General features: G+C 53.5%; 1 protein-coding gene across 2 annotated transcripts in view; it reads right to left on the bottom strand.

Annotated features, from left to right (window-relative positions):
- GALNT17 (polypeptide N-acetylgalactosaminyltransferase 17) overlaps window positions 1–12,111 on the bottom strand; it is a 256,132-nt gene that overhangs the window by 150,596 nt on the left and 93,425 nt on the right. For both annotated transcript variants that reach the window (XM_054647141.2, XM_077188550.1), the window contains exons 4-5: window positions 8,626–8,800; window positions 6,105–6,302 (exon numbers count right to left, since the gene is read on the bottom strand). In XM_054647141.2, coding sequence (XP_054503116.1) covers window positions 6,105–6,302; window positions 8,626–8,800 — 373 coding nt within the window. The remainder of the gene's footprint in view (window positions 1–6,104; window positions 6,303–8,625; window positions 8,801–12,111) is intronic.

Genomic DNA, 12,111 nt, shown 5'->3' with positions numbered 1-12,111 from the left:
ATTCCTGCAGCAGAACATGTGTCCAGCCCCTTTCCCTGCTCAGCTGGGTGTCCCTCAGCCCAGGGCTGCTCAGTGTTCACTCCCTGGGTGTGTTTAACAAAGCCTGGATGTGGCACTGGGTGCCAGGGTTGAGTTGAGCTGTTGGGGCTGGGTTGGACTTTGTGATCTTCAAGGGCTCTTCCAACCCAGTGATTCTGTGGCTCCTGGATGAGACCCAGGGCAGGAGAGCATTCCTTGTTTTCCTGGAGCCATCAATACCTCACAGCTGTAATTACAAATCCTGGGGCTGCCCCTGAAGCACCATCAGCACAAGGAGCCATAGATCTCCAGATTTCAGCAGCTTTTTGACCAAAGCTGGTGTGACACAACCAAACCAGGTCAGGCAGGAGGAGCTCTGGGGTTCACACCAGTGAAACAACAAGCTCCAGACCTCAATGAACCTCACAGACCTCAATGAACCTCAATGAACCTCATGTTCTGGCAGTGGGAAACAAATGATTGCTGAAGATGCTAAAAAGCTGGATCCCACCATGGGATACCCCAGGACCAGGTCATCCATTTGCTGTTTCACAGCATCTCCAAAGAGCTCACTTGGATTTCTCACAGGACCCTGAAAGCATCAGCTTTCTTCCATTTTTTGTAGCCTCAAAGGTTTTCTGGACCCTCAGCAAACTCTGACCAATGTCTGTCATTAATATCTGGATAAATCCTGGCTGCATCTCCACAGCAAAGCCCATCCAGGCATGGAATGCAGGCACAGATCCCCTCCTGACACAGCTCAGCACCAGGAAATGCCACCAGCTCTGCAGGAGCTCACTCTGCTGGACATCAGGATCTCTGTGATGACCATTTTAAACCTCATTTTCTGTCTGCCTCTTCTGGCAGAGCTAATTCAGACATGATCCATTACCCTGCAATCACAATTTTATCTCCTGCACAGAGGCAGGCAGGGCCTGGCAAGGAAAGCCTGGCTGTGAACCCAGGCCCAGCTAGTGCTGAGATTGGGGGATCTTTGGTGTATCAGCATTTTAAAGGTTAAGGTGACAAAAATACAACAGCTGATGCATTGCAGACCCCAGGTATTACAGCAGCATTTCTCCCAGGGATTAAGGGAGGCTATTTCTTGCAGGATATTACTGGATAAAGCAGGAGCCTGGAGCCAGTTTGAGACTGGGCCATATTTTAGACAAATTTCATTTCAAAGAGGCCATCAGCTCTCTGCCTGGATAATCATATCTGGGAATTAGCCACGAGAGAAATCTGCCCCAAAACATTCCCATATTCTGTCTCCAGTCCCCATTGACTGTATTTGGTCACCTCTGGGCTCACAGGGCTGGAGCAGCCCTGGTGGGCAGGGAATTCCTCCTGGGGCTGCCACAGTCCCCATGCACCAAGAGTAAACCCAAAATAGGGAATAAACTGCTTTACTTCAACTCCCACCCTTTTATCCTAAAGTATCTCTTAAAAACTAATGTACCTCTGTATGCTATAATTTCCAAATTTCCTCTAATCCATGCATAATTACATGGAGCACTGCACTGCATCCCTTCCATGCAAGCATTGCTACCAAGTGCAGGATTTTCAGAGCATGATGTGACAAAGAAATAACTGCAGTCATTATTTCTGCTCTGTGTGTGGGTACACAACAGGACAGCACGTGTCATTAGCTTCCTGTTGGGGACACTGCCCATTTATCTTCCTCCTGATCCTCCCCAGGGCCTGCTGGCAATGTTATCTCAGTGCTTTAACATGAAAATGTTATTTCAGTGTTTTTGCATGTTTTTATTTAATATGGCTGGGAGGTTCCTGGGTGTCTCAGGGCTGTGTCCTTCCCCTGCTCCCTCAAACCCCTGAGACCTCAGCACAGAATCCACATTTCAGATGCCTTTAACAAAGGTGTCTCCAGAACCCTGCTCTGATCTCTTTTTCCTGTTCCTTCCTCTCAGCAGTGCCCAGAGCTGAGGGGCAGATCCCTGGGATTGCCTGGCTGGGGATAATGGGGCATCCCCTGCTCCAGGGCATCTCCAAAAGGGATGTGAGGGGTGCACCAAGGTTGTGGGAACCTCAGATAAAAACCTCTCCCAGCTCCTCCTGCCACTGTTTGCCACCAGCTGAAATGCAGAGATGTGATGCTCAATGCCCTGCTCAGATTTTAGCACCATCCCTACATTACTTTAAGATAAAACAAGCACCAGAACTACCTAACAGGACCTGCTGGTCAGCAGGAGCCACGTCCCAGAGCAAACCCCTCCCTTCTGCAGCAGTAGATCCACCCCAGGCAGCACCTCTGGCTCTCAGCACCAAAGCAAGAGAAGAAATAGAGCTGTGAGAAGTGTCCAACATCCCTGTGAGCCCACGTACTCCTGGCTCATTGGAAACCCCTGAGCTGGTTCATACTGGGGAGCCTGGGGAAACACACCCTAAAGAACCAAAATCCTCCTGGTGTAGGTCCTGACCTCCCCACTCCATCTCTTCATGAGCACCCAACCCTCCAGCTCCCCACAGGAGTTTCCTCAGCTCAGAAACTCCTCAGCTCACCACCCTCAGCCTTCTCACCTGCCCTCACATCAAACACCTTCCAAACACCAACCAAGCAAAACTCCCCTGCCTTCCAAAAACCAACCAAACCTCACCTCCCCTGCCTTCCAAAAACCAACCAAACCTCACCTCTCCTGCCACCAAACACCTTCCAAAAACCAACCAAACCTCACCTCCCCTGCCTTTCAAAAACCAACCAACCAAAACTCCCCTGCCTTCCAAAAACCAACCAAACCTCACCTCCCCTGCCTTTCAAAAACCAACCAAGCAAAACTCCCCTGCCTTCCAAAAACCAACCAAACCTCACCTCTCCTGCCACCAAACACCTTCCAAAAACCAACCAAACCTCACCTCCCCTGCCTTCCAAACACCAACCAAACCTCACCTCCCCTGCCTTCCAAAAACCAACATCAAACACCTTCCAAAAACCAACCAAACCTCACCTCCCCTGCCTTTCAAAAACCAACCAAACCTCACCTCCCCTGCCACCAAACACCTTCCAAACACCAACCAAACCTCACCTCCCCTGCCTTCCAAAAACCAACCAAACCTCACCTCCCCTGCCACCAAACACCTTCCAAAAACCAACCAAACCTCACCTCTCCTGCCTTTCAAAAACCAACCAAACCTCACCTCTCCTGCCACCAAACACTTTCCAAAAACCAACATCAAACACCTTCCAAAACCCAACATCAAACACTTTCCAAAAACCAACATCAAACACTTTCCAAAAACCAACATCAAACACTTTCCAAAAACTAACCAACCACACCTCACCTCCCACCAAACACCTTCCAAAAACCAAGCAAACCTCCCCTGCCATCACACACCTTCCCCAAACCAAGGCTGTCCCTCCCCACGTGGCTCTGCCCCACTTGTCCTTGACCACCCCCAAAGTGCATGGCACAGACTCAGACCCCATTCTGTGAGCAGAACAGAGCAGAAGGTGTTACCAGACATTTAAATGTCATATTGAGGGTTCAGTTTCCTCAGACACTCCAGTGAGAGGTGCTGAAGCCCAGCCAGCTGCCAGGGTGGTGTCACAATCACAGGGGACACTCCCTGTGCCAAAGCTTTCCTGTATCTCCCAACTGCACCACTTTAGTTTAATAAAAGAGTTTGTTCTTTGTGCCCTTTTATATTTCCTGGCTGAGAAAGGTTTATCCCAGCAGTGCTGATCCACTTTTATCACCCTCCAGAGGCTCCAGCAGGAGCTGCCAGCACCACTCTGCTCACACCTCACCTGCAAAGGCTCTTGGGTTCCTCAGCTTTGCCTTCTGCATGGCCCAGCCCTCCCTGAACAAATCCAGCAGCCTGAATTTGGTTAAAATAACTGTTTATTTGTCAAAGCCCTGACTCCTGTCCAGAATAAACTGACTCCAAACTAAACTAATTCCTCCATTGAGGGCTGAATGTGCTGCCTGGGACAAGGGAGCCAAAGGAGTAACAAGAAGTCTCTGTGTGAATGGGAACAGACCTAATTCCAGCTTCCAGGGATTATGTCAGTGACCAAAACAGAGTTGTTTGGGTTCAGGATTCCCAGCAGGCAGGGATCTGCCCTCCTGCAGCTGCTCTGTGCCTGAGGACAAGGCTTCTCCAGACAAACCATGTCAGGATCCAGGTGGATCCCACCCACCTGGCCAGACACCACTCCTGACCAGAGCATCACTGTGATAGCTGGGGGCTGTGAAGGGAAAACCTCAGAGCTGTGCACACAGAGCAGCCCCAGCTCCCACCCACAGCCTCCCCTCCTGCTCTTGCTTTGGGCTCATCCCAACCCTGAAGCCTGGCAGGGCTGGAGCACATTTCAGAGCTGCCAACCCTTCAGCTGGAGTGTTACAACAGCCTGAGAGACATTTTTCCAAAGCTTGCCCTGGGAGGAAAGACTCTGCATTGAGGAAAACACAGTGCTGTGCTCCATGGACCCACCCTCAGCCCACCATCACATGGGAACCATCTCCTTATTCCTCCTGGTTTGCACAAACTGGACACTGGGACTGAGGCACAGCCACTTTGTCACCTGCACTTCCACACAAGCCTGGACAGATCTGCACAGCTCCTGCACCTCCCTGGTGGGTTTGTTACCAACACCCTTTTCCAAATCCCTGCACCCTTCAAACCCTCCCTGGCCCATGTCACAGAGCAGGTGGGGGTTATGACATTGTCCCTACCTCTCCAGGGAGCTTCCTCACTTCATCTTCCTGCATTTTCATAGAATCATGGAATGCTTTGGGTGGGAAGGGACCTCAAAGCCCACCAGTGCCACCCCTGCCATGGCAGGGACACCTCCCACTGTCCCAGGCTGCTCCCAGCCCTGTCCAGCCTGGCCTTGGGCACTGCCAGGGATGCAGGGGCAGCCCCAGCTGCTCTGGGCACCCTGTGCCAGGGCCTGCCCACCCTCCTAGGGAACAATTCCTTCCAGTATCCCACCTACCCCTGCTCTGTCTGAAGCCATTCCCCTTTCCCCTTCCACTCCAGTGTGCTGTGTGTCCCTGTCCAGCTCTCCCACAGGCTCCCTCAGCAGATGGATGCCTCCCTGCCCTCCCTGGTGCTGCTCATGAGTGCCCCAGCCCTGAGCAGTGAGTGCCCCCAGCCCTGTTCAGTGAATGTCCCCAGTTTTGGTCAGTGAATGTCCCCAGCCCTGCTCAGTGAATGTCCCCAGTTTTGGTCAGTGAGTGTCCCCAGCCCTGGGCAGTGAATGTTCCTAGTCCTGCCCACTGAGTGTCCCCAGCCCTGAGCAGTGAGTGTCCCCAGCCCTGTTCAGTGAGTGTCCCCAGCCCTGCTCAGTGAGTGCCCCCAGCCCTGGGCAGTGAGTGACCCCAGCCCTGCTCAGTGAGTGTCCCCAGCCCTGCTCAGTGAGTGTCCCCAGCCCTGCTCATTCAATGTCCCCAGCCCTGCTCAGTGAGTGTCCCCAGCCCTGCTCAGTGAGTGTCCCCAGCCCTGCCCAGTGAGTGTCCCCAGCCCTGCTCAGTGAGTGCCCCCAACCCTGCTCAGTGAGTGTCCCCAGCCCTGGGCAGTGAGTGCCCAGCCCTGCCCAGTGAATGTCCCCAGCCCTGCCCAGTGAGTGTCCCCAGCCCTGCTCAGTGAGTGTCCCCAGTCCTGTTCAGTGAATGTCCCCAGCCCTGCCCAGTGAGTGTCCCCAGCCCTGCCCAGTGAGTGTCCCCAGCCCTGCTCAGTGAGTGTCCCCAGCCCTGCCCAGTGAATGTCCCCAGCCCTGGGCAGTGAGTGTCCCCAGTTTTGGTCAGTGAGTGTCCCCAGCCCTGGGCAGTGAGTGTCCCCAGCCCTGCTCAGTGAGTGTCCCCAGTTTTGGTCAGTGAGTGTCCCCAGCCCTGGGCAGTGAATGCCCCCAGCCCTGCTCAGTGAGTGTCCCCAGTTTTGGTCAGTGAGTGTCCCCAGCCCTGCTCAGTGAGTGTCCCCAGCCCTGTTCAGTGAATGTCCCCAGCCCTGGGCAGTGAATGCCCCCAACCCTGGGCAGTGAGTGTCCCCAGCCCTACTCATTGAATGTCCCCAGCCCTACCCAGTGAGTGTCCCCAGCCCTGCTCACTGTGTCCCCAGCCCAGCTGTACCTGATGGGCAGGGAGGGGTCCCCGGCGTCCCACCAGTCCTTGGGGGGGCTGATGTACATGCACCACAGCTCCCAGCTGTAGCCATGGGCTGAGTTCTCGTAGCGCTGCACCTCGAAGTTGTCCTGCTTGATGTTGTCAATGGAGGGCAGGATCACCCTCTTCCTGTTCTCCTGGATCCGGGACAGCACCGGCTCCGCCCTGCGGGAAGGGGCAAAGCACAGACAGAGCCTCAGTTCACTGCAGCTCCACTCAGTTCCATCCCAATCTCCCATCCATCCCTGCCCTCTGGCACTGGGAGCCATTCCCTGTGTCCTGTCCCTCCATCCCTTGTCCCCAGTCCCTCTCCAGCTCTCCTGGGAGCTCCCTTTGGTGCTGGAATGCACTCAGAGCCTTCTCCTCTCCAGCTGAACAACTCCAACTCCCTCAGCTTCTCCCCACAGCACAAGTGCTCCAGCCCTTCGTGTTCCTCCTCTGGACCCACTCCAGGTCCATGTCCTCCTTGTGCTGGGTACAAACCTGGCTCACAGGCTGGAAACCCTCCCTTCTGTAAAGCAAGGCCAGGAAGGGTGGGCTTGGTTCAAACCATGCCTGAACTAGTCCAGACTTCCCTCAGATCCCAAAACCCTGGGCAGAACAGGTACATTCTGGAAAGCAGGACTGTTTGAAGGGTCTTTTTTCCTTGGGATGCAGTTTGATGACTCTGTAGCTAAAAAATTCATCTCTGGTACGTGTTCAGAGCAGGGGGTGTGCTCAGCCTCACCTCTGCAGCTCCAGAGCCAGCGAGTGCCCTGGGGTCAGTGCCCACACCAGGGGGAATTTGGGGGAACTGGCACTCCCAGCGCTCCCAGTAACAGCAGTGGGTGGGAAACTCAGGGAGAGCCAAGCCCACACTGCAGAAATGTCTCCTCTCTACCCCTAGGAAAGAGCTTCAACAGCTCAGTCAATGGGAGCTACTCAGTGAATCAGGTATGAGGATTTAGTGACCAGAAAGAGGAATGTTCAACTGGGAATACAGATCCCAACTTAACAAACAGCTCTTAAAATACCCCCTTCAGCTGCACTGTCATTAAAAAGGATTCAATAGCTGTGCACAACTCTGCCTTTAACAGCTGCAAATAGGGATTTTTGTGGCTTTTACTGTGTTAAAATTCAACACAAGTTTAGCTTCTTCCACCTCCACTTTTCTAAACATGGACCATTTCCTTTTTACACTTGGTTAAAGGAAAAAAAATCCCTTTCAGGCTCCTGTCATGACAAAGATTCAAACTTAAGCCACTTGAGCTCAAATGTTCTAAACCTCTCTGAAAAAAAATCCTTATGAAACACCTTTTGCTGCTTCTGCACCTCTGCTCTTATTCCCAGCAGCAGAGGAAACAAATCAATCCAGAGCCTCTGAGCCTTCCCCTCTGGGATCCAGCAATGGGCACAGAAGTGGGAAACCCTTTCTCCTACATTCCCTTGCTGCCTGGGCTTTTTTCAACTTGCAGGAATTAAGGGAATGGGAAATCATCCTGAAAAACATAAACAGGGAGCAGGGAAAGCGCACACACGAAGGGAAGGAATAGAGAAGGATTACAAGGAACAAGGGCATGGAAAATTTCTCCTCATACATTCCCACCATGCCATTCAATGTAGAAGGAATCCTGGAGAAGGATTAGCAAGGCAGAGGACCTGTGTGTCATTCTGTAGGGACACATGAGGACAATAAGCCAGAGGACCTGTGTGCCATTCTGTAGGGACACATGGGGACAATAAACCAGAGGACCTGTGTGCCATTCTGTAGGGACACATGGGGACAATAAACCAGAGGACCTGTGTGCCATTCTGTAGGGACACATGGGGACAATAAACCAGAGGACCTGTGTGTCATTCTGTAGGGACACATGGGGACAATAAACCAGAGGACCTGTGTGTCATTCTGTAGGGACACATGAGGACAATAAACCAGAGGAGCTGTGTGCCATTCTGTAGGGACACATGGGGACAATAAGCCAGAGGACCTGTGTGCTATTCTGTAGGGACACTGTTGTATTACACTAAATAGTTATTTCGTTGTTTGCACTGGGTGTTTGGTAATTTGCACTGTTCACAAGATTTGTATCCTATGGCCACATGGTTTCCCTCTTTTTTCCCCCCAGGTGTCAGCCCTGGTGGTCTCTCCCCTGGTTTACCTCTCCCCTCTCCCCTTCCCACTTGTATCCCATTGGTTGTGGTCCTCCTCTGCCCCCATTCCCCAGGTATAAAAGTCTCCTGCCATGAGGCAGTGCCCTCTTTTCCCACCTGGGGAGTCACCAGAGTGTGAGGTGTCTCCTCACTGGTCAATAAACAGAGGACATTTGTCCCCACATGGAGAAGAGCACTTCTGATCTTCTGCTTTCACCCATGGAAGATGGTGTGGGCTGGGGTCCATAGCTAGCTGGATTGGACCCAAACAGCCTGGCCAGACACGGTTCTTACAGGACACAAAAGGAGAGGTGTTCCCCTGGCTAATGCCCCCCTCAGCAAGCCCCTGAGCACCTACCAGCCAGCAGTGAACTCCACGTGGGCGTCGAAGAAGCCGGTGACCTGGCCCGTGGCAGCCTTCCAGCCCTCGATGCGGGCCCGGATCAGCCCTTCCCTCTTCTGGTTCCTCACCACCTTGACCAGCCCCGGGTAGCGTTTGTTGACGTACTCCTCCAGCGGCGCCTTCAGCTCCTCTGGGGACAGGGACACACAGCCCGTGGGGTTGGGGTGTTACATTTTAGTTCAATGGTTTGCTCTGTCTCACCCCTGGAAAATGTAGGGTTTATTCCAGGCCTGTGACCCTCCCCTGCAGGATCATGGATCTGTAATCCCACTGGCCCAAATCTGATTCATGCCCACCTTCAATCTCCCTGTTAGGCTGTGCCAGGGAGACCAGAAGCTCTCTTGGCCCTTTGCTCCCTAGGCTTTTCCTCTCCTCCCTCCCCTTCCCTCCCACTTCCTCCCTTGTTGGGTTGTGATTTCATGGTTTACCTCAGAACCTGGTCCCTCCCCTGATAATTCCCTTCCAGGTGTGTCAGTCACCTCTCCTTTCCCCTCCCTGACCCCTCCCAGCACTGTCTGTCAGTCCTGGCATTCCAGAAGGGCACTGAGTGATTGGCAGATCCAAAGGATGCCCTCTACCCCTGGGGGGCATTGGGCCATCCAGGTGTCCTTTGTCCCTTTGTCCCTCCCCTCCTGTCCCTGCTTGGTGGCTCCCTGCCCCTTCCCTGCCCTCTCCCCGGGGTTAAAGGAGCAGCAGCCACGGGCTCAGGGAGTTCTGTGGGAGCTGGTGCTGCATTCAGAGGCCTGAGGGCCAGAATAAAGCTCTGGATCCAAACCCTCCATCAGAACCGACTCCTTTCCTTCACCATCGCCTGAAAGCTTCTCTGGCAGAGGGAAACCTGAGGAGCAGCCCCTGTTATGGGGGAAAGCTCCATCCCAGCACCACCAGAGCTCCTGCAGGCCTGGACCTGTCCCCACGTGCCAACTGCAGCACCCAGGCAGGCAAAAGTGTCTGTGGGGTGAAACACCACACACCCAGGCAGCCCAAAGTGTCTGTGGGGTGAAACACCACACACCCAGGCAGCCAAAGGTGTATGAGGGGTGAAACACCACACACCCAGCCAGCCAAAGGTGTCTGTGGGGTGAAACACCACAGTTGCCGCTATTTGGTTCAGCACCGAGGGCCAGACAAGCTCAGGCACATCCCATCCAGCAATATTGGTAATATTCCAGTACCCCCTTCTCCCTCAGAAACCACACTGCTGCCAGGGGCAGGACCCCAACAAACCCTCATCTATCAGCACCCTCAGGAGCTGAGTGGAGTCTCCTTGCCTGCCTGCTGCTATCAGTGAACACCCAGCTTAGGGGGGCCCCAGGGACCCCCCTCAAACAAACTGCATCCTTGTGGGACAGGGACACAGCTCCCAGCTGGAACAAACCCACCCTGGTGCACTGGGGAACACCCTGCACCCTGCACTGAGAGACACAATCAATCCCCTGGGCTCCAGCAATGCTGGGCTGCACAAGAGGGACCGAGCACAACCCACACAGGAGGGGCTCAAGGTGGCCCAGAGCCACTGAGGAGCCCGTGGGCCACCTCAGATGCTTACAGCCCTGTGCACTAAAAGAAATGGAAATGAAACACAAAGATGGAAAGTCATCACCCTTGGCCAGCATACAGCAGCACTCTGAACTCCTGATGGAGGCTTGAGGTGAAAGCGCTGCTAGAAATGCTGCAAAACTCACCCAAAGTGACTCAAACGACATCAAAACCATGTCTGAGCTTCACTGCCCTCTTCACTCAGCCTCACCACTACAGACTTGGCACTTGCTGTTTGTTTTGCCACCAGAAAAGCTGAAATTCCCCTTGCTTTTGTGAGGGCATGAAAGGGATTCTGGCTTTGTTCAGAAGATCCTCCCACCACGTATCTGGTGTTCAGTGCACCTCATTGCCCTGTGCTGCTCTCCTAGGCCTGTGTGAGCAGTGCCTGAGACCCTCAGGGACCTGCAGCCCTCAGCAGCACAGAAATCCTCCAGGGTACAAGATCTGAGCATGAAAGACCCAGAGGGCTTTGAAGGTGGAAGCAGATGGAAGGTTACAATAAAGGATAAACACCAGCGTGTTTTTCCAACCCTTTGGAAAAGTGCCAGCTCCCTGCCAGAGGAGCCTCAGTCCTTTCAGTGCCTGTTGCACCAGCTCAATGCTCAAAGGTCTGCTGGAGAGAGGAGCTCTGAAAGCCCAGCAAAGCCACTGGGCACCAACACAAACTCTCAACTCCATGAAAGCAGCTCCTGAGAGTATCTTTCATCCCTATGAGGCTTCAGGACTGCAGAAAATGAAGATATGATCCGTGACCTCAAATTATAGTCTACTACCCTTCACTGCACTCTCTTTCTCTCTCCTGGAATAAAAATAAAGAGGAGGGAAAAAAAGTCACCATTAATCATCCACATGATAAAATCCTCAAGACACATGAGAACACGTGGGGTCCCACATGAAGGAAACACACAATGGAGAGCAAAGGAGTAAACAGCAAGTCTCATCTGCTTTGAAATCTTCAAAGGAAAAGGATTTTCTGTTCCCTTCCCTGCCACGCCTCCACCCAGGCACAGTAAATGTGCTTTCTCCACGCTGCCTTTCTGGGACGCTTCCCTCACATCTCCATTTCCCCAAAGCCTCCTTTCTCTTTTATGCTGAAGTGGGAATAAAAAGAATAAAGCAAATGAGCCCCTTCCTCAATTCCAAGCATCTGCATCACACACATCCATAACTCAGCAACTTCCATTTCGTGCTGAGCCACTCAGAGCAAAACCAGGATTTTATGGAGACAACAACTCTCCCCAATGGTTTTAGGGAGACAAAGACACCGATTTTTTAGACAGATGAAGCCCAACAAGCCCAGCACTTGGCATCTCACGTGGCTTTGGCAGCAGGTAAGTCAGTAATGCAGCAGACCACCACTGCACCAGAGTGATTGAAACAAACTCCACATTGGAGGTGGAGTCTCAGTGGAAGGAAAACCTGAGAACTGCCCTGGGGAATTGTCTGAGCAGCTCAAAGCAGAGCAAAGCTCCAGTGGAACAGAGGAGCTGTAATGTCACAGCTCACAGGCAGCACAGGCTCAGCCCTGGGAGCCCCCTGTGCCCAGCCCTGGCTGGGACAGCAGCTCCTCAGAATGTGCCCAGAATGTCCCCAGGCAGCCACAGCCACTGCCTGCTGTGTCCTGGTGCCAGCAGGGGCACAGTGACCTGGGGGGAGCAGGGGCCAGAGCAGCACCTGTGCCATGGCACCAGGGATGGGAGGGGTGCCCGTGGCTGGCACCACCCTGACCCTGCTCACTGGCACAGGGCAGGGCCTGTCCTGCCCACAGTGCATGACACAGGTGTCCCCAGGGCCTGTCCTGCCCACAGTGTGTGACACAGGTGTCCCCAGGGGCCTGTCCTGCCCATAGTGTGGGACACAGGTGTCCCCAGGTGCCCTGTCCCATAGTGTGGGACACAG

The sequence above is a fragment of the Agelaius phoeniceus genome, chromosome 20 (assembly GCF_051311805.1).
Source record: "Agelaius phoeniceus isolate bAgePho1 chromosome 20, bAgePho1.hap1, whole genome shotgun sequence".
Lineage (NCBI taxonomy): Eukaryota > Metazoa > Chordata > Aves > Passeriformes > Icteridae > Agelaius > Agelaius phoeniceus.
Note: the sequence above shows the minus strand (reverse complement) of the source record. Positions and strands in the feature narration are given on the sequence as shown.